Consider the following 25,051-nt stretch of genomic DNA (forward strand, 5'->3'; position numbering starts at 1 on the left):
GCAACCAATCATGGCTCAGCTTCCACCTGCCACAGCAGCAGCAGCAGCACACAATTGGTCCTGTATATAGTGGTTAAGTGGATTTTGGAACGCGTGGGTTAAAAATTCCGTCTCAAAACGTAATCTATGTTATTCCCTGAGTCACAGAGAACAGCTGTGCAAAATTTGGTGATTGACATACATACATTCAGCTTTATATATTAGATAAGTTATGGTCATGTGCATTGGATTATATTACTTTATGTTAAAATTGGCTGCTATGGCCAAATTTATCCAACAAACTATAGCATTATGTGTTTAGTCAAGGGATTTACTAAAAATGGGAGAGGATCATTGTCACGGAAGGACTTATATTAAGTGTGTAGAATTCTTGAAATATATGACAATTGGCTTCTTTTTACAGAATGATACTCTGATAAACTGTGACCTGAAGGCTGGTCTGTGCAGACCCCAAAGGAAGTGGTTATTCAGAGTATATGCAGTTGATGTAACAAGTTGGACATTGCCAGGGTCAGGTATCCACCCCACCTTGTTAAAAACTGTTTTAGCCCAGTTGCACACCTGCATGTTGACCTCATGGAAATGGTCCTGTATGTGTAAAAATGGAGTGTGTCATGGAGTCCTTGCATCTGGATTCACTAGGATAATAATAATCTTAATTTATATACCGCCATCAAATAAAACATACAAATAAATTAAGAAATTACAGATTCATATGAAACAATAGGAGTGAGGGCCCTGCTCGCAAAAGCTTATAGTCTATGAGGATGAGGGGGGTGAAAAAAGAGCTTGTATAATGGTCCAGCCATTTTTTTTTTTTTTTTTTTTTTTTATAATTTAATAAATAAAAATGCTGCATTTTCCGGACAACAGAGTACTCAGAATAGGTTAATAAGGAGTTAAAGGTGCATGCATTTAGCTTATGAGCACTATGATGTAAGGATACCCTTACTGTGCAGACACAATAATATATCTGGGCAATTGTGCTTTTTGTGACTGTATAACTATAGAAGCCCATGTGTGTTCTCTGGCGTATTCCACCTTCATTGCCAACATCTTAGTATTCTTCCTTTTTCCCCGTCCCATTTGTGCATATGTCTTACACGTACATGAAACCATATGTATATATATTCCTGACTCTGATGTGCAGTTATAGCATTGATCTTTTTGAATTGGACTCTAACACCACAGCGCGCACACTGTAACTGGGGGAGCGCGCACACTGTAACCGGGGGAGCGCGCACAGACACCAGAGTGGGTACACCATACCCAGGGGCATGCACATACACACACACCAGAATGGGCACACTGTGCCTGGGGTCCACACAGACACCACAGTGGGCACACTGTACCCGGGGGAGCGGACACAGACAATAGAGTGAGCACACTGTACCGAGGGGCATGCACATATACAGACACTAAAGTGGGCACACTGTACCTAGGGGCACGCCCTCAGACACCAGAGTGCGCACACTGTACCCAGGGGCACGCACACAGACACCAGAGTGGGCACACTGTACCCAGGGACAACCATACGGACAATAGAGTGAGCACACTGTACCCACGGGCACGCACATACACAGACTCCAGAGTGGGCACACTGTACCCAGAGTCACGCACATACATAGACACTAGAGTGGGCACACGGCACCCGGTGGCCCACACACAGACACCAGAGTGCGCACACTGTACCCAGGGGCACGCACACAGACACCAGGGTGGGCACACTGTACCCAGGGACAACCATACGGACAATAGAGTAGGCACAGACACCAGAGTGGGCACACTGTACCCAGGGGCATGCACATACACAGACTCCAGCCAGGGCCGGCGCTATGGGTAGGCAAAGTGGGCAATTCCCCCTGAAAGGAAAGGGGAGAATCTCTTCTTTCCAATGAATCTTGAATTTTGTTTCTAGGTGCCATGGATCCAGAGATATTCAGGTTTAAAGGGAGAATTTTAGATTCATATAAAAGAAAAGACTCTCTTCTTTCATAGTAAAAATGAAGTGAGGTTCTATGTATCACAGAGCCAGAGATACAGCCCCCGGAAGTGATGCACCCCTTCAGATTCTTAGCCATCAGGCTACAGGGAGAATTTGCTGCACCTCACAGATAATGGAAATAATCACTTTATATGTTACTACATTCTGATAAGGGATAATATCAACTAATGTTCATGTTTTTAACCCTTCTCTATGCAGAGCTATCTAAGAACACACTTTCTCTCTTATTGCCTTTTATTTCATGATAGGTGTTTTTTTGCGAAAATTTACTGATACAATGAGCTTTCATTCCTCTTCGCCTAATATGGCTACATATTAACACCGTGACCCAGAACATGTCCATAAAGTTATATATAGCACCAAAAACACACACATGTTCTGGAATAAAGTTTTTATTTCCCACCATCCTCCATTATTTATACTTATGATGTTCTCACTCTCATTCTTATGCAGCGTGGAGGATTCTGTTATTGTGCGGATAATACAGTGGCGCACATCTAAATGTGACTTTTGCTATCTCATTAGCTTGGTTTATGGATATATAGTTATTTATTTGGGTTACCATTTTAAGGGACCAAACAATGATAGATCTGTGTGACGCTTAGTGCAATTTTCAGCAAAAATAGTTTGGTGTCCGCTGTGGATATGACATTCCCTTTGCTGCATATTTTGGTGACTATCCACATGTGGGGTCTGTATCATCTCCTCACATCTTACTGTTTTAGGAAAGTATATTTTCTTTATATAAGTATTCTGGATTTGCACATATTTAGAGGACATTTTGAATGTTAAATGCATCGCCGGGTTGTCTGCTTTCAAAATTCTATAGGTTTTATGGCGCCTTTACTTTTTATTCTATTTTATTGCTATATTTTGCAGGTTGTGACTATCTGAAAATTTGTAGCTGCAAAGCAGATATCTAGTTATTACAGTTTAAGTGATATTATGTGGATTTATTTATGTGAACATATCAGTATGAGGCATTTGTGATTTCTACACATGTCCATCTATTACATTTAGGAGATGTGAAGGTAAATATTTTCTGTTCATCAAATTATTTGCCATCAAAGTCAAATTTTAAGTATTTTTTATAAAATGTTTTAGTTTGAATCAAAATTGCATGTAGGCGGCTACGTCTATAATTTCTTTAATGCAATTTTGAAAATGGGGCAAGTGTCTGCTTTCAGAAAATATGTGGTTTGTTGGGTTTACTTTAATTCTTTTTGCTGTAATTTTGATTTTATTTTTAAACCTCAAAATTATAAAAATTGCTCTGGTCAATAACGTGACAAAATATCCTGAAATGCTGGGCGGTAAAAGGGTTAATACCCCTTGGTTGAATTCCCGAGTGAAGATGCTTATCATCTATCTCCTGTCTATATATCTATCTGTCTAGTTATCTATCTCCTATAATCTGACCATTTACCGTATATACTCGTGTGTAAGCCGAGTTTTTCTTTCTTCTCCGCGGCTCCTCTTCTTTCTTCTCTCTTCCGGCATGGACACGGCCATGTTTTCTTTGTGGCCGCGCATACTATGACGTTAGCAGCGGCCGCGTCATAGTATGTGCATGCTTGAAGAAAACATGGCCGCGTCCATGCCGGAAGAGAGAAGAGAGAAGAGGAGCCGCGGAGAAGAAAGAAGACGGGACGCGCTGACACCGGGGACATCGGTAAGCCACACCGACATCGGGGAGCCGCGCTGACATCGGAGGGTGAGTATTTAAGTTTATTATTTTAAGAGCCGTGGGGGCAGGCTGCTGTATACTATCAGGGGCAGCTGTATACTACCAGGGGCTGCTGTATACTACTAGGGGCTGCTGTATACTACTAGGGGCTTGCTGTATACTACTAGGGGCTTGCTGTATACTACTAGGGGCTTGCTGTATGCTACTAGGGGCTGCTGTATACTACTAGGGGCTTGCTGTATGCTACTAGGGGCTGCTGTATACTACCAGGGGCAGCTGTATACTACTAGGGGCTGCTGTATACTACTAGGGGCTTGCTGTATACTACTAGGGGCTTGCTGTATACTACTAGGGGCTTGCTGTATTCCCACCCTCGGCTTATACTCGAGTCAGTAGTTTTTCCCAGTTTTGGTGGTAAAATTAGGAGTCTCGGCTTATACTTGGGTCGGCTAATACTCGGGTATATACAGTATATATGTAGCTTTTTCTCTATCTATTTATTAATCAAACTTCTATTTCTATTCTACTGTATTTATCCTTCATATCCATCTACTGTATATATCATCTACTTTATAGTTCTGCATCTAGAAATCTCTATCATCTTTCATATTTATCTTTTATCATAATAATTATAATTAATAATTCTTTATTTATATAGTGCACACAGATTATGCAGCGCTGCACAGAGCTTGTCATATCAGTAAATGTCCCCAATGGGGCTCAAAATCTAATCAACCAACCAGTAATTTTTTCGAGTGTGTGAGGAAACCAGAGGACCCGGAGGAAACCCACGCAGACACAGAGAGAACATACAAACTCTTTGCAGATGTTGACCAGATGTGCTGCCTTCAATCTCCCGATCATCTATCTTCTATAAAATTTCTCCCATATTACATATTTATTTTACTATACTAAAGGGAGCCTCTTACTGACTGTGACTGGTCATAAAATAGTTTTATTTTGGGGCCCCACTTTTAGTTTTGCCCAGGGCCACACTTTGTGTAGAACCGGCACTGACTCCAGCGTGGGCACACTGTACCCAGAGGCACGCACATACATAGACACCACAGAGGGCACATTGTACCCAGGGGCGCACACATACACAGACACCACAGAGGGCACATTGTACCCAGGGGCACGCACATACACAGACAGCAGGTGGGCAAGTCTTAAAGAACACCCTACATCTCACTCAGCAGCACATAACGCTCTATTCCACATTCTTCTCAGAACGGTCACGTGTGCAGCTTCCAGCCAATACAAGAGTAAAGCAAGGCCTTGCCTTTCCCGGAAGGTGATTGGTCAGGGCGCAGGTGTCGGCGGGGTGTGGGTGACCGGAGGGGACGCTCCCTGTTACCATGGAATTAGACGCTAGCTTTCCATTATCCACGGCCTGTAATACGATAATGTCGCCGTATCAGACCCTGTGACCCGGCTGTGAGCGATGTGAGGACACCCGAGCACAAGCCCCTGATACTTCCACACCTGTGCCTGGAGGAGGTGCGAGGTAAATCCTTGCCGCTCACTCCGCTGTGATTACTGACAATACATGGGTGCAGGAGACACGGGAGCACACAGTTTCTTCGGAGAGATTATCGCCTATGGTGCTGAAGTAACATAAGGTCAAGCAGATCGTTCAGATGGATTGTGGACACGTATAATATAAGAAAGCGATTATCCCCGGGCCAGGGCCGGCACTGCCATGTGCTGAATACTGCCCGACCTTTATCTGTAGGGTCCTAGGGCGTGGGGACGGGGCTGAGAGCGCAGGGAGAGGGGTACATACCCTGGGGGTTTTATGAAGTTTCACATACATATATATTTGTCTTTGTTTTTAGACAATTTATTATTACATTGATACCGAATATCTGTAAATTGCCTTCCGCAGTGTGATTATACACACATCAAGGTTTTCTATCATCAGGGTAAAGTTTATGGCATAGTCACAAGTTATTGATTTAATAAAAAAAAATTATTTTATACATGTGATATACAGTGAGAAATGAAATACCATAAAGGTGATGCTTTCAAATATAAAACTGTATTTGTGTATCTATGTGAGCAGAGCCTTGAAGATGAGCAGTTATGGAGAAGAAAGGTCGGAGATGAGCGAATCTTCAGCAGAAGAAGATAATGTTGAGGAGAAGCCGCTAAGTGCGTTACCCCCCTATAATGCTAAAGAGGAAAGCCGTAAGGATGTGACCGCAAGTCCTGCTTTCCAGTATTTGGATGAGGTAAAGAAACTATATAATCTACAATGTAATCTAGAATAACACTTCTAGGGGCTTGTTTACTAAGGGTCACGGATCGCACTGGAACCCATCAGCTTCAAGTTACACCACTGACACTAAGCTTATACTTCAGGAGCTCTCCTGGTGTGTATGCTCAGCGTATAGATAAAACAAGATGTGAACCTAGCCTAAATGGATTAGGAGAATGAGTATTGCACAGTGTCCTTAAATAAATGACTCTTCTTTGTTAACAATATTAACATAAAATACATGAACAAAAGAGGAATCAATCATATAGTCAAACAGACTATATTATTGGGCCATGGAATCCTAACAAACTTCAGTGTGAATGGATCCTTATTTACATACCAAATTGAGAACATAAAATGGGTAAATCCTATAAATTGGAGGTAAGTGGTGCAGCTAGAATCAACATGTAATACAGTATACTATTATTAAGTAATAAATAAATATAATCCAAATTTAGTATAGTATTACATAAAAGAAAAGTTCATCATGAAACCAATATTCTCATGACATTCATTATCCAGCCACTTGATGGCAGCAACAGATCATATAAATTTGCATATCCTGCTTTGTCTTTGAAACGTTGCCTCAGACTTCACTTGTCGACATTGGCTTCTAACACGATTATTATTATATTATATATATATATATTATTATTTTGGAGAAACTCCAAAGTACCTAAACTCCAAATATACTGAATAGTATCATACCTCTCACCTTTTGTGTGTAGATATGTCACAGTACATCGATCATTTACTAAGTAACAATGGGGTTCTTTTATGAATGGTCTATTGATGCACTCAGTTCTGTAGTAAAACTCAACCAAGCTAAGTCATCTTCATCACAAACTACTCGCTACGTTTGAGATAAAATGGTAGATGGGCTCCCCTACAGTGGCTGCTATTCCTGTTTCCCTGGTAGTGACGCCAAGCACCAAAGTTAGGTGGAGAAAACCTAGAAAATGAAATAAAATCGTGTGCCTTGGTGTGATAACCGTGTGCAGTAAGTCACAGCCTTTATCTGCAGACTGACACTGGATTTGGAAGTTGTAAATCATCTGAATGAGCACTCCTACTCACTTGTAATGTCACAGCTGCTTACCTGACACAAACCTACTTCCAATGTCATAGTCAAAAACATAGAAGTGATGTCACATAAACAAAGATCAAGCTCCTTAATTTGCAACAGCAGAAAACAGTCCTCTTTTGGGGATCTCATACAGAGGAGAATCCACTTTTAGTTTTTAGGGGGCCCTTTGTCAGTAGGGCCATATGTGGAGGTACGGGTTGCATACTTGCTGTGTTAATTCTTGGCTTAAATGTTTGCCCTTTTCATGTGCAGCTGGAGGTTTACAAATGTGAATGCAAACCACATGTGGTATAATTACAAATTTGTATAAACTTTACATGTCTAAAACATATTGAGTCAATTATGAAGAAATTATGCTGTGAGCAGGGTGAAGAAAGAAGGTAATATACAGCAACTGTTTCATTTTTAAGGGCATTTATCTCCTACCTAGAACCGGCGCAGAAGCCCTGTAGTAAAATGCCAGTATTTGTGATTATTTTCCCCGTCACTCCATCTCCACGTCAGGTGGGAACGGAGGGAACGCAGCAGAGTGGGCCGGTGAGGGGTGTTTCTGCTGCTCCTTCACACTACCCAGACCGTGCGAACGTTCACCTTCAACATTTGCATGGTTTTTTCGCGAAACTATGCCAGCATAGGAAAAATCTCCCCCATTGTTAGGGTTGGGTAACACAGAAGACAGGGGATAGTGTGCCCTAAGCTTGCCCCAACCTCTGTCCCTTCCTATAGCCCCCCACGCTAAACCGTGGGGCAACTACTTGAAGACTCAGAATACACTAGATAAGTGCGGGAAGGGAAAACACAAACAGACTGACAAACATAAAACACAAAAGAATGGTAAACCAGCCGGAGTCACAACGAGAGGGTACGTCAAGAACAGAGTCAGAAAGCAAAACGTCAATGTCAAAAAACTAGCCGAGGTCACAACCATTCCGATACAGAGCAAGACAACCTAATGCAGCGAGCGAGTGATGAAGGGATTTCAAACACTGGCACAGGTGACTAGTGATTCTGCAATTTATGCAGCCAGAACTCCACCTCCAGAACCTGATAGGAGCTGGACAACTACTAAGAATTAACCCCTCATGGTGCAGAATAACCAAGCACAATAGCAGGCAGCATGCAGAGGTACCACAAGTCTCAGCAGTTCAGAACACAACTCCTAGACAGCGCGAGATCTTAGCAGCCGCTGCCCGGGACGAGAGGAGGAGTTTGCGCGGATACGCGCCGGAGGTTGGAGAACGCTGCTAGCACCACCAGAAGAACCAGAAGCATTCTCTCCAGCGAACCTGACACCCATAGTCTGTGTATGTAGGATCATAGTAAGACAAAGAAAGTAAACATAATATAACATTACATTATAATGATCCATCCAACCGTAATGCTAGCCCTTGCAATGCTTATTATTTCCCTACATTCCATTTAGACAATACTCATGTCTATGTGTATCCATAGTTTTGATATAATTAATGTCTGTTCACAATGACCAATTGTAAGGCATAAGATAGTCATGCCTACCGAATAAACCAGCTATATACACTTTACCGTATATCTGATATCTAACAGCAGTTTCATACATAACTTCCTTGTGTATGTATGGTCGCACAGCTTCTAAAGGGGATGATTTTATTTCAATTCTTCTATGAATGATTACCGTATATACTTGAGTAAAAGCTGAGTTTTTCAGAACAAAAAATTATGCTGAGAAACTCAAACTCGGCCTATAGTTGAGTAAAAGAAAAAAGTCAAAACTCACCTTTCTGACACACCCAGAAGTCCTCTTCTTACTTCCAGGAGCACCAGGTCTGTGCATGCCAGCTGAGCACACACTATGAAGTAAGCGGCGGTGAGTTTTGACTTTATTTTTTAAGTTCTAGGCAAACTGGCTGTATATAGGGGTTGGGTGGATGGCTATATATTAGGGGCTTGTTTTGGGGGACCAGGCATTGGCTATATACTAGGGGCTGGTTATGGGGGACATGGACTGGCTATATACTAGGGGCTGGTTATGGGGGACATGGACTGGCTATATACTAGGGGCTGGTTATGGGGGACATGGACTGGCTATATACTAGGGGCTGGTTATGGGGGACATGGACTGGCTATATACTAGGGGCTGGCTTGCTATATATACTGGGGACTGACTTTAAATGAGGGGCTGGCTGGGAGGGCATGGACTGGCTATATACTAGGGGGCATGGGCTGACCATATACTGGGAGCAGTTGCTGTCTATATACTGCTGGCAGGGGCATGAACTGTCTACTGCTAGACCTCTTTGTGACATTGACCTGGTCTCTAATCTGAGCTGCTGTTACCCTGCGATTTTCTGAGGCTGGTGACTTGGATGAACTTATCCTCCGCAACAGAATTGACTCTTAGTCTTCCTTTCCTAGGGTGGTCCTCAGGTCAGCCAGTTTCTTTGTAGCATTTGATGGTTTTTGCAACTGCACTTGGGGACACTTTCAAAGTTTTCCCAATTTTTCGCACTGACTGACCTTTATTTCTTAAAGTAATGATGGCCACTCTTTACTTTGCTGCTTTTTTTCTAGCCATAATACCGATTCTTTTACAGTCTATTAAGTAGGACTATCAGCTGTGTATCCACCTGACTTCTGCAAGGCAAGAAATACCACTTATTAAACCTGATAGGGCACCTGTGATGTGAAAACCTTTTCTGGTGACTACCTCTTGAAGAGAATGCCAAGAGTGTTCAAAGCAGTAATCAAAGCAAAAGTTGGATTCTTTGAAGAACCTAGAATATAAGACATATTTTCAGTTAAGTATATAATTCGACATGTGTTAATTCATAGTTTTTTGATGCCTTTAGTGTGAATCAACAATTTTTATAGTCCTGAAAATACAGAAAACTCTTTGAATGAGAAGGTGTGTCTAAACTTTTGGACTGGCTGGCTTTATACTGTGGGCTGGCTGGCTATTCACTGGGGAGCAGGGGGCTGGCCAGCTATAGACTAGGGAGCAGGGGGATGGCCAGCTATAGACTGGGTGGCATGGGCTAGCACCAATGACTTTCCCACCCTAGGCTTATACTCGAGTCAATAGGTTTTCCCAGTTTTTTTGTGGTAAAATTAGGTACCTCTTATATTTGGGTCAGCTTATACTCGAGTAAATGCAGTAATTGATGCACACGGTTCTGTAGTAAAACTCAACCAAGCTAAGTCATCCTCATCACAAACCACTGATTTAAAATTGTAGATGGACCCCCATAGTGGCTGCTATTCCTGCTTCCCTGGTAGTGATGCCAATGCATCAAAGTTAGGTGGAGAAAACCTGGAAAATTTAAAAATAAATAACATGTGTGGCTTGGTGTGTTAGCAGTGTGCAGTAAGTCACAGCCTTGATCTGCAGATTACCACTTTATTTGAAAATAAGTTATAATCATCTGACTGAGCACTTATACTCACTTGTAAAAGGACTACTTAACTGTGAATATAGCAAAAGCAATATTACAGTACTGCAGCATTCAAAATCAAATACATCCATGTGCAGCTGTATAAATACTGTTTTCTGTCTTCTTTGCTTTCTAAATCCATTAGTTATCAGCTAGTAATAAACTGTATTGACTATATTTATTTTAGGGCTTTATTTAGATAAGAAATTTGAGGACAAGAGAAAAGACTTTTTCCATCTGCATTGTTTGCTTGGGTCTTTACTTCTGTAAGTCATCCTTGAAGGAAGTGGGCAACCTCCTAGCAGAGTATATGTGAAAAATGTGCTCAATATGGATACAAGGATGTGTGAATATCTCCTTGATTATAAGTAAAACACATTCATATTAAAATACATTTCTGTTCCGTATGCCCCATAGAAGCATATGGGAATGTATAAAATTTGGGATGCAGAACCAGCGGGAGGTGCATTCAGGCGCCAATCATCATTTGCTAGCCCACTATATTTTTTATCATTCTTTATTGAAGAATAGGTTACAAACATTGTTCAGGACACACAGATCTCTCAGATGACATAAAGCGATGGAAGCTTATTTCTGTATAAGCAAGTAAGTTTTCAGTCTGAACACATACAGGTAAAAAAAAAAAATCACAGTAGACATTGTCATCTGGCAATTGTAAGAATCGGAGGAGAATACAAAACATGTGTCTAGCCGTCATAATATGAACCAAAAGGGGTGTGGTTAACACTCGTCAGCGAGTCTTGCCCGGGGGAAGGGTGTGGCTGATAAAAGTCTTATAACCTGGGTAGAAGAGGGGTAGTGAAGGAAGGGGGGACAGAAGCGAGTTACGAGTAGGTCAAAAATGCAGGTTTTTGAATGTCAGCCAAGGGGCCCAGATCACTGAGTGAGTTGCGCCTTTGTTGAGGGAAAGTTCCCTGGTCGATGCAAAAGAGAAATCTCTCGGAACCAATCAGATACTCTGAGGGGTCCTTGTGGATTTCCACATCCTGGGTATTGGGGTACGAGCTTAGATCAACATCCCATTTGTACCTATCTCAGTATCCAAAGCAAATAGGTCATTAAGGACAGCAATAGTACGGCAGGCTAGTTCTCTAGGGTATGTCCTGTCAGATCTAATATAAATTTATGTACGTTTGCAATCTCTGGCATCCCCACCAGATGTTAGTCATGGTGCCCGGGGGCACCTAGACATCGCCAGCATCTATCCTGGCAATTTTGGTATATCATATGGAGTCTGGCAGGTACCCAATACCACCTTGAGAGCACCTTAGAATTAGTCTCCTGCGCCTTGCATGAAACTGACAATTTGTGGCACAACTCAAAGGCTTTGAGTCTTTAATCCACAGTGTAAGCTTTATTCCATTTGCGCTCCCAGGATGCTATATAGGGAGGTCTATGGAGCTCCCCTTGTCTAGCAGGAGGCTGTATATTGCCGAGATGGCGTGAGGAATTGTGTCTGAGATGCACAGGGATTCAAATTGAGTCATACTATGGTGCAAGTCTGCTCTAGCTTGTTGGTTGTACTCCCAGTGTAACCTAGGTGTGCAGGTGGGTGCTGGAGGGGTATCTTTGAATGTTTTGGGGGTCCCAGATTCCAAGAGAGTCCAGAAGCGGACTGTGTCTAGTGTTCTTAGAGGGTGCAAAAAGTCAGTGGAGATTCACGGAGGGAAGTCAGGATTTCCTGTAATGGGGAAATTGTTGTGCGTGGCCAGAAAATCTTCAATTTCTGAGATGCTATGAACGAAAGCGCTTGCAAGGAGTGATTCCGGGCGGTATAGGTAGCCAGCCATGGTAGAACTGTGAGGGGGCAGGTGATAAATGTTCCTCAAGGCTCACCCATAGTTTGGTTTCATCATGACAAAAGTAATCTAAAATCCTGGCTGCTGGAGCTGCCAAGAAGTACCCTGAAATCAGGTAGTCCCAGGCCTCCCTGCAACTTTCTGTGTACCAACGTCATTCTAGCTACCATGGGCCATGATTGCGCCCATAGAAACCTATTCAGGAGGCTATTAAGCTTATTGAAGAAGAGTTTTGGAATTGAAAGGGGATTTGTATTTGGGTTGTCCACAAATACAGATTAAGTACAAGGCAAGTGCAATTGTCTAATAGGGTCACCTATATTGCTTTGCATTGATAAACATTGGCCTTATGTCCTTTATAACTGCCCTGCACGCTTCTCCAATCAGTCTCATTCATGCGAGTGGTAATCTGGGAGGAGGTGTGCATATAACAATGTGGGCAGGTTAGTTCTCGGCTTCCTGACCCTCCTGGAGTGCCACAGGACACAAGACATTGGAAGACTCAAAAGCAGCTGCCAGCAGATCACATGATCTGCCACTTGTACCCATAGAAGGCCAATGTTTATCAGGGTAAGTACAATATGTGTGACCCTATTAGGAGATTGTACCTACTCTGATGAACTTTGGTATGGGTGTCCAACAAATTTGTGTTGCAAGCTTGATATCATACCACTGTATGGCGTTTCAATATACAGTACATGCAGAATATGAAACTTTAACAACCAGCACAAAAATCCTGTTTGTATAATAGCTTCTGAGGACATTGATTGGCTGCAGTGGTCTTATGATATGAATGTAACATGACTGTTGTAGCCCAGTAAAAAAGTACTTGTGGGAGGGCCAGAAAAGGAGATTAAATAGGGAAGAAGTGCTTTATTATTTACAGTTTTACCTCCTTGGACCTTTCTAGTTTAGTTTAACTTCAGACATCCTCTTTAACGGAGTTTTATGATTGATACATTTGTGCAGTTAGACAATAATTCTTATCACTCAGAATATTAACATAGTTTAACCCCTTCATGCATGTATCATACAGAAGACACAGGGGCAGATTTATCAAGTGTCTGAAAGTCAGAATATTTCTAGTTGCCCATGGCAACCAATCACGGCTCCCCTTTAAAATATTCATGAGCACTGGTAAAATGAAAGCTGAGCTGTGATTGGTTGCCATGGGCAACTAGAAATATTCTGACTTTCAGACACTTGATAAATCTGCCCCACAGTCTTAGAAGGAGATGAACAATATAAATTTGGTATATCAATGATCATACTGAGATGATAAATATAGGTGATGTGTCTTTTGGACTGCACGCAAAAGACTGTAAAAAAATTAGTCTGCTAAAACTAGAGCGGTTTTATTTTTCCAGTTTCGCAGTACCCTACAAAGAATATTACCGTAAATGGTGCCTTTAGGAAGTATAATTTTAATTGCAGCTAAAAAAATCCCCTCCCGTGGCTCTGTAAACTGATAAACAACAAAAAAGTATATATAGCTTTTGGAATTTGGAAAGTGAAAAACGGAAACACAAAAACTGAAGTTAATACAGTTTTCAAAGAGCTAAGAGATCTCATAGAGGTGTTAAATGTTTCTGTTTATAATGTGAGTTTTTAAACTATTTATACTGTAACTGTTTATAAGTTGTATCTTGTAACAATCCTTACACTAAAATTGGGTCACCGGTTTATTTTGATAATTTACAAGATGAACTTTTAGTCCTAAAATGGTAAAGTACTAAGTGAAGTGCATATCAAGCATTCCAGTGTGAGAAGTGAAAAACTCTGACTACTTCATAATTTCTAGATGTAGGAAGGAAAACTAGACTGTGAGCAGTTTCATCAGTAATCTCTAAAGAAAAACTTCATAGTTTTATGTTTTACATTTATTGCCAGAAGAATCTTACAATATACATACAATATGATAAAATATATTCTTTATCAACATCATAAAACCAACAGGGACTTCATTTACATACAGAAAAGAGTCAAGCCATTTCTAGCCAATAAATATATCACTCATCCAGCAATACAGACTCGGTCACTCCATCAAAGTAATTATAAAAATAATGGACACAGAAATGGGGTAACAACTAACTTTTTTGTGATTTAATGATTTCAGTTCTGCTAGAGAATGTTAACTGGAGTGACGGAGACTATCATCCATAAATGATGCTCTCACAACAGGTTATAAATTAAAGGGCTACCAAAATAGGTCATCAATACCAATTTGGTGGGTGTCCCAACAACCAACACTTCCAAAGAGCAGATGTTATCAGCGAGAATGTAAAAGGAAGCAGACAGCTCAGTCCTCCTTTTAATGGCTGAACTGAATCACTACAACGTAGCCCAGAGTCAAAAGAAGTGGCACTTACTTTCGGTGAACTGTTCTATCCACTACACAGAGAACGGAGCTGTCTGTTTCCTACTACTCTCTGTGGGGGTGCTGGATGTTCTACTCCCACCAATCTGTCTATATGCATATGAGATTAATATTTATCCAGGTTGCTACTTTTATTTACTTATGTGAGTAATGTGAGTTGTAAGCATTAGATTAAGGTGAAGATTTTAGCAAGACCAGATGAGCATTTATTGTATATAGGAAGTGCTATAGTACTATTCCTTAAAGGGGTAAGTCATATATTTATGACTTATGGTAAGCTACTGAATATGTCTTGAACACATGTCCCCTGGGACCCGCACCTATCTCAGGAAAGGATGTCCAGTGACACACATCCCACAGCCTGGCCTAAAAGAGTGTTTGTTGCACATGCTCAGTCACTCTCTATTCCTGTCTATGGGCAAACCAAAAATATCTCAGCATTAAAACTCTGCTATATGTGCATGCGTAGAAAACTCTTCATTCATTGCAGCTTCATGATCTCTTCTGTGGATATATCATAAATACCTGACTTGCCAATACCCCTTAAAGGACAGATGATGGGGGGGGGGGGAATGACCAAACTACTGGATCTCAACATATGACCCTTTTATTCTCCCAGAGCTAAGCTCCACCAGAGGAGATGGCCAGAAACTCACCACCCTTTCCTATTTTTTAAATATTTTTATTTGTACTTTTTGTAGTGGTGTTCACTTGTGTAACTTTATAATAAATGACAATACTTCTGTTGTGGTTAACATGTATTCTAGTTATCATGGCTTTATGAGCTCTCCTCGGATGTGGTGTGGGTTCAGCATCCTGTCAACAGCTAACATGCACCTAACAACACCTGGTCCTGTTTTGTATTTTATGTATAGTAGGTTCTTCCTCCAATGCAACATTTCTTTGCATTTCTAATATACAATTAGTAGACAGTAGAAATTTTGTAGAAATATGACAACATTTATGACATATTTTCATAGTTTATCATTTATGGTGAAAAGTCTTTTGGTCTGATCATCATGCTAACTGCCTTAAAGGTTTGTCTGAAACTGTTAATTTGCTGATCAGAAACACCTTCCCATGTACCCCAGAAAATACCATTACGGACCCCCTTGTATTCTTTCTCATAGTATTTGCCATTAAGATTGGCAGACATGCATGCATCAAACCACCACCCAGAGCTATAGTAAGCGCCACAGTTTCCCGATGGATACCTGTCATTGTCTTTGTCTGGTGTAGTAAAGAACTTTTGGTCATGATTGTACTGTTTGCTGAAGTGGAGAGCATCACCGGCTGTTCCACTATAGCCACTGACAGACAATTTATACTTTAGATATTCATTGGCTACATAGAACTGGTCATAACTGGCATATTCTTTTACCCCCTTAAAATCTTCAAGCTCAATTCTCAGCATCATGTTGGCACTTTTAGACAAGAGATGAAGCCTGTCATTTCCCAACCAAAACTCTCCACTAAGGTTTCCAAAACCACTTTTGTATTCATCCCATGTCCTATTAAAATTTATACTACCATCTTTACGCCTCTGCACCACAGTCCAACCTCCACCCATAGATTCCATATCACAGAAAACTCCAAATGTCTTATTCTTCGGATCTGGCATGACTTGGTAAATGCCGTTCAATCTTTTACCCATCTTGTAGTAGTCTGAACAGTCTCTGAAGATAAGCTGTATGCCTAGAAATAAAAAATTAAAAAACATTTATCACTTAAAATAAAACCACAAGTGATAGTTACCTGCTCTTATGTACGTAAGAAAATATGTACCGGATTTTATTATATCTTTGTACATTTTTATTTTTGTCAAAGACTAACTTGACGTGTGAAGAGGCTGCCCATTTTTTAGCATTGCATTATTGTGCAGGGGAAGCTGAGCAGATTGATCCATAAAATCTGCATTAAAACATGTAAATTTTTTATTTTAAGTTCTGCTGAAGTTAAGGAGTCCAATGGGCTAAACTCAGGAGTGGACTGCCGCAGCAACTGCCGACTGCGCTCTGGGCCAGTATGCAGGCTCTACATGAAGGAGAAGGAAATTGAGGGTTAGCTGTGTGAGAAAGCGGGGGACTGTGTCAGGTGGAGGGAGACATGCAGTTTGTATGAAGGAGAGGGGTCTGGAAGTACTGACTGCCAGGAGCAGGAGGACATGGTGATGCTGGGTTTGGGAGAAGGACTTGGGATTGCTGACTATGTCAATAGAAGGGAGACAGGGGGATGCATGCTTTGGGAGGAGGGCATGGGGGTGCAGAATGTGTAAATAGAAGGGAGACATGGGGATGCCATGGGAAAAGGACTTGGGGGTGCTGACTCTGTCAGGAGGAGCGAAACATAAGGATGCAGGCTGTGTGCGAATGAGAAGGACATGGGGGTGCTGTGTGAAAAAGAGGGGAACGAGGCAGGGGACATGGGCTGCAATCCTAAATCCGATCCTCTGAAATTGTTGGTGGGGTTTAGAAATGCAATGCAAACACCTGGGGGAAGGGCCCAACCCGATCACATATTTGTTTCTATTAAAACGCATGCGATTGTTAAAGAGCACCCAGTGTTTCAAATTGTTTACAGGTGTGACTGCATGATCCTTATCATTTCCTTCCCTAGATGTAATTGATCAACCACTCTCAAGAAGAGCTGTGCATGTTTTGCATAAGGCTGTCAGTTCGTTATTTACTTCTACTTTTTCAGACTCCAACTATTTGATTCAAGTCTGCCCATGACTTGGTACCACTTAAAACCTAGGCAATAGAAGTCTATGGGCTTAAAAAATTTTTTTTATGAAAGTTGATATGTTTTTTGACCAATGTTTTGTTGACGTAGTACAGACAAAAAAAGGACATGCAACACACATGGCAGTGTGTATCTTCCCAAATACATACATTTATTCAATTGGATGTAATTAAAAAATTAAATGTTCAAGTGTAAATTTAGTATCACATATATCAAATATAGCCATATGGTCCCTTAGAAATGGAGGGCAGTTGTCCTTGGATACGACCAACACTGCTAGAGTGATTGCACAAAGAAACAAATAGCTTTTGCATATGAAATGGACAGTAGTTACTGCATGTCCACAGTCGTCCTGTGCTAATGAACGCTGAATCTAGGTGGTCGTTCAGAGGCCTCAACAGCGCATGTGTGGTCACCCTGTCAGAGTGAAATTTGTATAAACAGACAATTTTGTTGGTGGACAAAATTGTTGGTACTCCTGGATAAGTGAAAGAAAAACCCACAATGGTCACAGAAATAACTTTAAGTTTACTTTATATTGTTTTTATATCATGCTTCAAGAAAAATTTTAAAAAAATAAAAACGGGCCAGGACAGAAATTCCACTCAACATGGACCAGAGGAAGTGAAGGAAAGTGTTGTCTTAGGAGCTTAGAAAAAATATTGTAGACAAACATGTTAAAGATAAAAGTTATGAGACCATCTCCAAGCAGCTAGATGTTCCTCTGACTAAAGTTACAGATATTATTCAAAAATATAGCTAACCTTCCTGGATGTGGCTGCCGGAGGAAAATTGATGACTCATAATTCAAATAGTAACAAAAGAGCCCAGAAAAACTTTTAAAGAGAATATAAGTAAAGTTCAAGCTCAAGTAACATCAGTGTCAGTTCGCACTATCTATCGTTGTTTGAGTTGACTTAATTGGAAATGATCAAGGAGGACATAATTGCTGAAAACAATGGGTTTTTATTTCATTAAACAAGGGGTACCAACAATTTTGTTCATGTCTGTATATGGCAGTTTAATAACATGTAATGTATATGCCCAGTTGAGAATAACCCATAAAGTACTACCCCCACAGGGATTCAAGGATTTAAACCTTGGGATTGTTTTCTTGGAAGTTATGGTGTTACCTATAAGTGGTCTTCCAAAATGGTACACGTATTCATAATAATATGTCTAAGTGTTACAGTACCAGCCTTCCTGACATGTCTTTATTAAAAATAAATCTGGAATATTTTCTCCAAGCAATCCCCAGAAAATGTTGCTATTCTTCAAGGGCACTTTTCAGTCCAGTATATGTCAGAACATATGTGTTCATGCAGAATAACAGGTGAATACCATGAAGTAAAGTTCTTCAAAATCTTCTATAGATTTTCTTTTCCCAGACCTATCATGAGAGCTGACATCCAGTAAGAAGTCTGCCAGTATCATACAGTCTGCCAGTATCATACAGCATTTTTTTGTGATTCAGTTTAGAAGAGTTGCCATGAAAAACAAAATTGCTAGTTCATTAGCATGCACCCTGCTCATTTCTGGGAAATTCTTCTTGTTCTCCTTCTAACCTCTGAAGCTACTCATGACCATTGAGTGACATCCCCTAGAATTGGGTTTTTTCCATCTCGGGAGCTATATTACAGGAAAACTTTCCCATCATAAATGCCAAGATGTACATGTATTCTCTTGTTTGTATTGGGAAGCTTACAGTTTCGAAATATCTTCATATTTTACATTTTCCAAAAAGGTCTCTGTTAGACTAAATACAATAAAAGGTAGGAATGAAGATCACGAAGTGTAGAAATTGGCTTAGCACAAAGGAAGGGCGGACAATGTAACGGATCATTAGTTTCCTCATATATTTTAATTTGCCGGACATTCAACTCACCAGATGTTTTGGGAGATAAAGTGTTTTAGACTCAGCAACGTCCTCTTCTTTGGTTAAGTGGTTAAAGGAAGTGACAGTGGTGAACGGGACTGAACTTTTTGTCCCATCCATATCATAAACACCAATATTTCATCCTGATCTCATTTAGGAAACAATCCAATAACATAGGAAGTGTGTCGTGTATGAACACACATTAGTGAGTTAACCCTTCCAATGTAATCTTTATGTAGATATATTATGATCTATCATGAAATGAACATCTGGGAAGGTATAAATTACAAATTGTACTATTGTTAAAACATTTGGAAAGTTTCATTTAAAATACAAAATATCTTAATAGTTTCTCTTTGGTCTACCTACCCTGCCATTTTACATCTTTCGGCTGACTTCAAGTCTCATTATGTCTAAACTTTAGTTATAGAAATGACAAATACAGGTAGTCCCCGGGTTACATACAAGATAGGGTCTGTAGGTTTGTTCTTAAGTTGAATTTGTATGTAAGTCAGAACTGTATATTTTATCATTGTAATCCCAGCCAGAACTTTTTTGGTCTCTGTGACAATTGGATTTTAAAAATGTTGGGTTGTCATAAGAATCAGGATTAACACTAAAGCTTCATTACAGAGACATTTGATAACTGGTATCGCTGTTTATTGTAGCCTAAGACTAAAGTACAAGAAATTACCAATATCCAGAGGTCCGTTTGTAACTAGGGGTCGTATATAAGTTGAGTATTGTTAGGTAGGTGACCGCCTGTACTATTATGTTATAGTCCTAGACACACTAGAATAATATCACTGTAAAGCAAAATAAGCTTAATGGAGTGGTATTTATTTATTGATCACCTATCCTTTGTTGTTTGAAGCAGTTGTGTCTCTCCAGTAACATCATGTTCAATCTTCACTGTTTTCAGCTCCGTTCCATTCAAGTAAAGGGAGCCGAATTGTAATATATTCAATACTAGGGCCCTCACTCCTTTTGTTTCCATATGACTATGTTTTACTTGTACAGACGGTCCCCTACTTAAAGGGAACCTACCACCACAAATCTACCTACTCCACGTCCCAGTAGCCACTTTACTCCTCCTACCCACAATCTTCGGTGCACAGCTCCTTGCAGCTGCGCGCCCTCGTCCGACGAACCTGCCATCTGCGCATGCGCAGAACAGCAGGCCCGCGCCTGTGCGGTCACTGCTCCAAAACAGGCGCGGGCCTGCTGTTCGCGCCTGCGCAGACGGTAGGTTCGTCGGACGAGGGCGCGCAGCTGCAAGGAGCTGCACGCCGATTGTGGGTAGGAGGGGTATAGTGGCTAATGGGTCGTGGAGTAGCTGCAGTAGCCGCATAACAAAATTAGCATAAAGCGATAATATAAGTTCCCAAAACAGCGCGGGGACGTGAGGATTAGCCCTTAAAAGGGCTATCCTCACGTCCTATTGATCCACCTACCACCCGATCTACCTTTATAGGTAGATTCGTGGTGGTAGGTTCCCTTTAAGAACACCTGACTTACAGACGACCCCTAGTTACAAACGGACCTCTGGTTATTGGTAATTTACTGTACTTTAGTCCTGTGCTACAATAAACAGCTATAACAGTTATCACAGGTGTCTGTAATGAAGCTTAAGTGTTAGTCCTGGTTCTTATGAGAATCCAACATTTTTAAAATCCAATTGTCACGTAGACCTGAAAGATTTTGTTTGGAGTTACAATTATAAAGTATACATTTCCGACTTGCATACAAATTAAGAACAAACCTACAGAACCGATCCTGTATGTAACCCGGGGACTGCCCGTATTGTCTTATTTTATTTTTTATATCCCCCATGATTTGTAAAGTGCTAGGGAATATGATAGCACTTTATAAAGATTATTATTATATTTTATTATACTGTACAATACCATTCTATTCTATGAATGGCATAGTGCAGTGATGGCGAACCTTTTAGAGACCAAGTGCCCAAACTACAACCAAGACCCGCTTATTTATCGCAAAGTGCCAAAACAGAAATTTAATTTGTGATTTATGCTCCCTCCTTTGTCACAGTTTTCATTGATACCAGCACCTGAGGCACCAATATAGCAGAAAATAGTCCCAGGTAGCGCTGTCACTTTAAAATAGCTCTGTGCACAGCAAGTCCTGGGCTGTCTGCGACTGCAGGAAGATACCTGGAGTCATCTCTGGTGATGGCCTGAGTGCCCACAGAAAGGGCTCCGAGTGCCACCTCTGGCACCAGTGCCATAGGTTAGCCATCACTGGCATAGTGCATACTAGGCAGAGGCTGGAGTACTCATCCAAATGATGTAGTATAACACAGCTGATCTGAAGCTCTCTATTGGTGTGACAATATATATTACTAATTATTTAGGGTGTAATACAGTACTGACAAAAAACAAAAGCTAGGCCAGCTATGCATATAAAATTGTGGGTCTGGTCAGGAAACCTGTCATGAGAATATGACATTTTAACCTGATGACAGGTGCCTGTAGTCCTCATAGTAAGTGTAGGAAAGGCGTCACTGGTTCCTGCAAGTTATAAAAGTATATCAAAGTTTACGTGGCTCCATGCCAGTAGCATCCAGTGAGTCATGTGGGCGTCAGCTTCAACAAACCAAGTCCCTATCTCAGAGTCCCCCATGTCCCCTGTGACTACATGAATTGACTGCATTAAGCAAATCTCGTGCTTGTTTAGTCAGCTCCTTCAATTTGTCATGCACATGGCGCAGGGAAGACAGGTTGCATGTGTTGCTTCTCTATGCTGGTTGTAACCCAACTTCACGGCTCCATGTGCGAGACAAATAAAAGGAGCTTACTGCGCAAGCATGAGATTTGCTAGCTAAGATCATGTAGGCATGGAGAGGGAGGAGGAGAAAGGGTTGATGAGGGAGGATGAGGGGATAGAAGCTCTGTCCATTAAAGCCTGCATACCGGGACTTGCTGGGCTATTGGAATCTGTCGTCTGGTTATAATGTTATATCCTGATGAAAGGTTCCCTTTTACATTGGTCTCAGGGACCACCACCAAGCAACACAATAACGCTCCTTATATAAACTTATAAATGGTATGTTGGTTCCAGACATCCTGATATAATGTAGATCATAAGAACCCATTAGGAAATATAGTTCATTTTTACCTAGAATTGTTTTAGGTTTCGTGGTTGCTAATACTGTCTTTTGACTGCTCAGCAGCGGAAAACGGCTTACACTGATATGTTGTAGCAATTGCTTATAGCTCATTTATTATTTCTCCACTTTATAATGTTCTGCGTTTTTTCTTATTCTACAAGTAGAGCCACCTGCATTTCTCCTTCTCTGTGAACTGTATATATCGCTTTAGCTCTTACAAGCATCTGGTAACTAGTTTGAACTCGGCAAGTGATGCTTTCACTTACTTAAATCCATGCCAAATCTATGTTGGAGAGAGCATTCCATCAAATACACTGTAGTGGACGCCAGCTCGGTCATGCACCTGTTTCTGTGTGTTGTCTCACCTTTCTCGTTTTCAAGTTCACTATCATCACATCATTAAGGTCACCTTTTTATAAAGTCACCATATTTCCTTTTTTTTTTAAGTAAAAGTCTTTTTTTTTTTTTTTGAGAATTCCGTTTCAGTGGTTTCTGAAGGGGCTTATGTGATCTAACAGCAGAACATGGCAGAGAACAGATCTCTTGGAACACATTATGTTTTCTCAAACTGAAATAGTTCTTATTATTGGCCTTTGTAAATCTGCAGTTTCCCACAGTTTTTCCTCTGGTGCCAGGAATAAATGTTTATGAAAAAAAACATTACCACATCATCTCATATCTAAAGTATGATATTACTTTATTAGGCTGTTGGCAGTTTGTTGTACCTTACTGAAGTTTTACTGCAGTATCTTAGTGTGTATAAGGAGAAGAATGTAGAAAAGATTTTGCTTAATATGTAACAACAGCTAAAAATACCTTTGTTTAATAATTGGACAGTTTTTTTTTATTTTTTTTTCTTATTTTTTTATGTATGCAAACTACAAAAGTAGTAGGCAAAACCTATATTTTAATACTGAGTGGTATTTTGATTGGGTATTCCTTTTTCTTTAAGTAATACTTCTACAATAGTGGCTTTCTGGACTGTTGGTAGACTGGTTAAGTACAGGTATGACTTTGTTGGAGGCTACTTTTTTCTATAAATAATAAATATATATATATATATATATATATATATATATATATATATATATATATATATTATACATACATTCTATTTAAAGAGATTTGTAGAAGAGATAGATAGAAAACACAAGAAGAATTGAAAGGTGAATATCTAGTTGTGTCTTACTTGGACTGGGTTCCTTTGCTTGGCAGTTGCTGGAGCATTTGTCCACATTGCTCAGTGTGAATGACAGGTTTGCTATCTTCTTGTCGATGTAATCATCCACGTTGTTTGTATTCATGTTCTCTATCTGATGCTGTAAGTTGTTAATCTGATTCCGAGCATTCTTCAGACTGATGGACATTTTCTTCATCTTAGACTGCAGATCTTGTATTTGATTCACCTGTCCTTCTTCAAGAGGGTTGTCAATATTCTTTTCATCTGGATTCTCATCTGCTTGCAGTTTACAGTCTTGACATGATTTCTTAAGGTTATTAACAATTTCTTTAAGGTTTTGTACTTCCTTCAGCGTTTTTTCAAGAAGCTGCAGCTGCTTAGGTAACTGGATTGTCATTGGAGGCAAAGTTATCTGGTAGGGACAGCTCCCTTCTTCATCACATTTACCTCCATTCTTCATTCTTATGGGACAGGCATTAACAAGTTTTTCAGTAGGAACATTCTCTTCTTCTGCACTAGTTAGCCCAGCTGACAGTGCAGCAAAGGCTATGAGACACGAGAGAGACTTCATAATTGCTGATAATGGAGGCAGAGGCTCAGCTCCGTTTATATAGAGGCAGGCTGTGCATTCGCTCTTCTCAGAAATGGGTGGGAGCTCTTGCAAAATATTGTCAAATAGACGAAGAGGGAAACTTCCTGGCAAAATGATAGAGAAAAACAATTTCCTTTCAGAACAACAGCTGAAAATAGATTTTCTAGAAAATGCTTATATGAAAGTGCAATTACCTAAAGGATGACTTGGAATTCTTACATTTCTTATTCTTACAATAAGAATACAGTACTGGGGTAGTATGCTTACACAGATATAAAACATTGTGCAAACTAGAAATATTTCCCATAGCAACTAATTTGATCTCTGATTGTTCATTTGTAATCTAAAAAATATATTAATCATAAATATCTACTCCCAAAGTCTGTTCTACATGAGGTTCAGTATGGTCAGTTTAAGGCCCCTACATACCAACATGCATGGTTAGTGGAAACTTGCCCATGTGCTAGTCAGATCTCACTGATCAACTATAATTCAGTAGCCGGGAGTCCTTGCATCATAGAGAGTTATGATTCAAGGACTCCCTGTCTGCAGGCCGAACAGCAGCACTGATGTTTTTACAACTGAAGCTGATTTAAGTGGATAACACTAGGCTGTAACCAAGGTGCCAACATTACTTACTGACCGTAAAGACGCCACACTACTATCTTATGTATCTTAATGGATTAACTCCCAACTAGATACAAATATAGATTGTCACCACTGAATGACTAAAACCAAAAACATGAAAAATCTGTTGACCTTTTATATGCTTTTTTTATATAACAGTTTAATATCTAGAACTGAACTTGGATCATATTTAAATAGTATTAATTTGTACATCATCCAAATGTGAAATAATTTTCCTAATTTAGCTCAAGAGTTTGCTAT

The 25,051-nt window shown here is 40.4% G+C and overlaps 2 protein-coding genes across 2 annotated transcripts in view; one reads left to right on the plus strand and one right to left on the minus strand.

The window, feature by feature from the left end:
* Positions 1-4,974: 4,974 nt before the first annotated feature.
* CCDC146 (coiled-coil domain containing 146) overlaps positions 4,975-25,051 on the plus strand; it is a 70,694-nt gene continuing 50,617 nt past the window's right edge. Inside the window, exons 1-2 of the mRNA XM_072147229.1 lie at positions 4,975-5,199; positions 5,758-5,926. Coding sequence (XP_072003330.1) covers positions 5,768-5,926 — 159 coding nt within the window. The 5' untranslated portion in view covers positions 4,975-5,199; positions 5,758-5,767. The remainder of the gene's footprint in view (positions 5,200-5,757; positions 5,927-25,051) is intronic.
* FGL2 (fibrinogen like 2) lies at positions 14,132-24,165 on the minus strand. The gene is made up of 2 exons (XM_072147233.1): positions 23,581-24,165; positions 14,132-16,338 (listed from the first exon to the last, which is right to left on the minus strand). The coding sequence occupies exons 1-2, from the start codon at positions 24,140-24,142 to the stop codon at positions 15,632-15,634; spliced, it is 1,269 nt and encodes a 422-aa protein (XP_072003334.1). The 5' UTR covers positions 24,143-24,165; the 3' UTR covers positions 14,132-15,631.

The sequence above is a fragment of the Engystomops pustulosus genome, chromosome 4 (genome assembly GCF_040894005.1).
Source record: "Engystomops pustulosus chromosome 4, aEngPut4.maternal, whole genome shotgun sequence".
NCBI lineage: Eukaryota > Metazoa > Chordata > Amphibia > Anura > Leptodactylidae > Engystomops > Engystomops pustulosus.

What these genes read in the sequence shown, in the direction of transcription:
- FGL2 (XM_072147233.1), bottom strand. Translation starts at nt 24,142, where the DNA reads ATGAAGTCTCTCTCGTGTCTCATAGCCTTTGCTGCACTGTCAGCTGGG. An exon ending in AGCAAAGGAACCCAGTCCAA is followed by an intron (nt 16,339 to 23,580) that starts GTAAGACACAAC and finishes TTTTATTTCTAG; the next exon opens with GCATACAGCTTATCTTCAGA.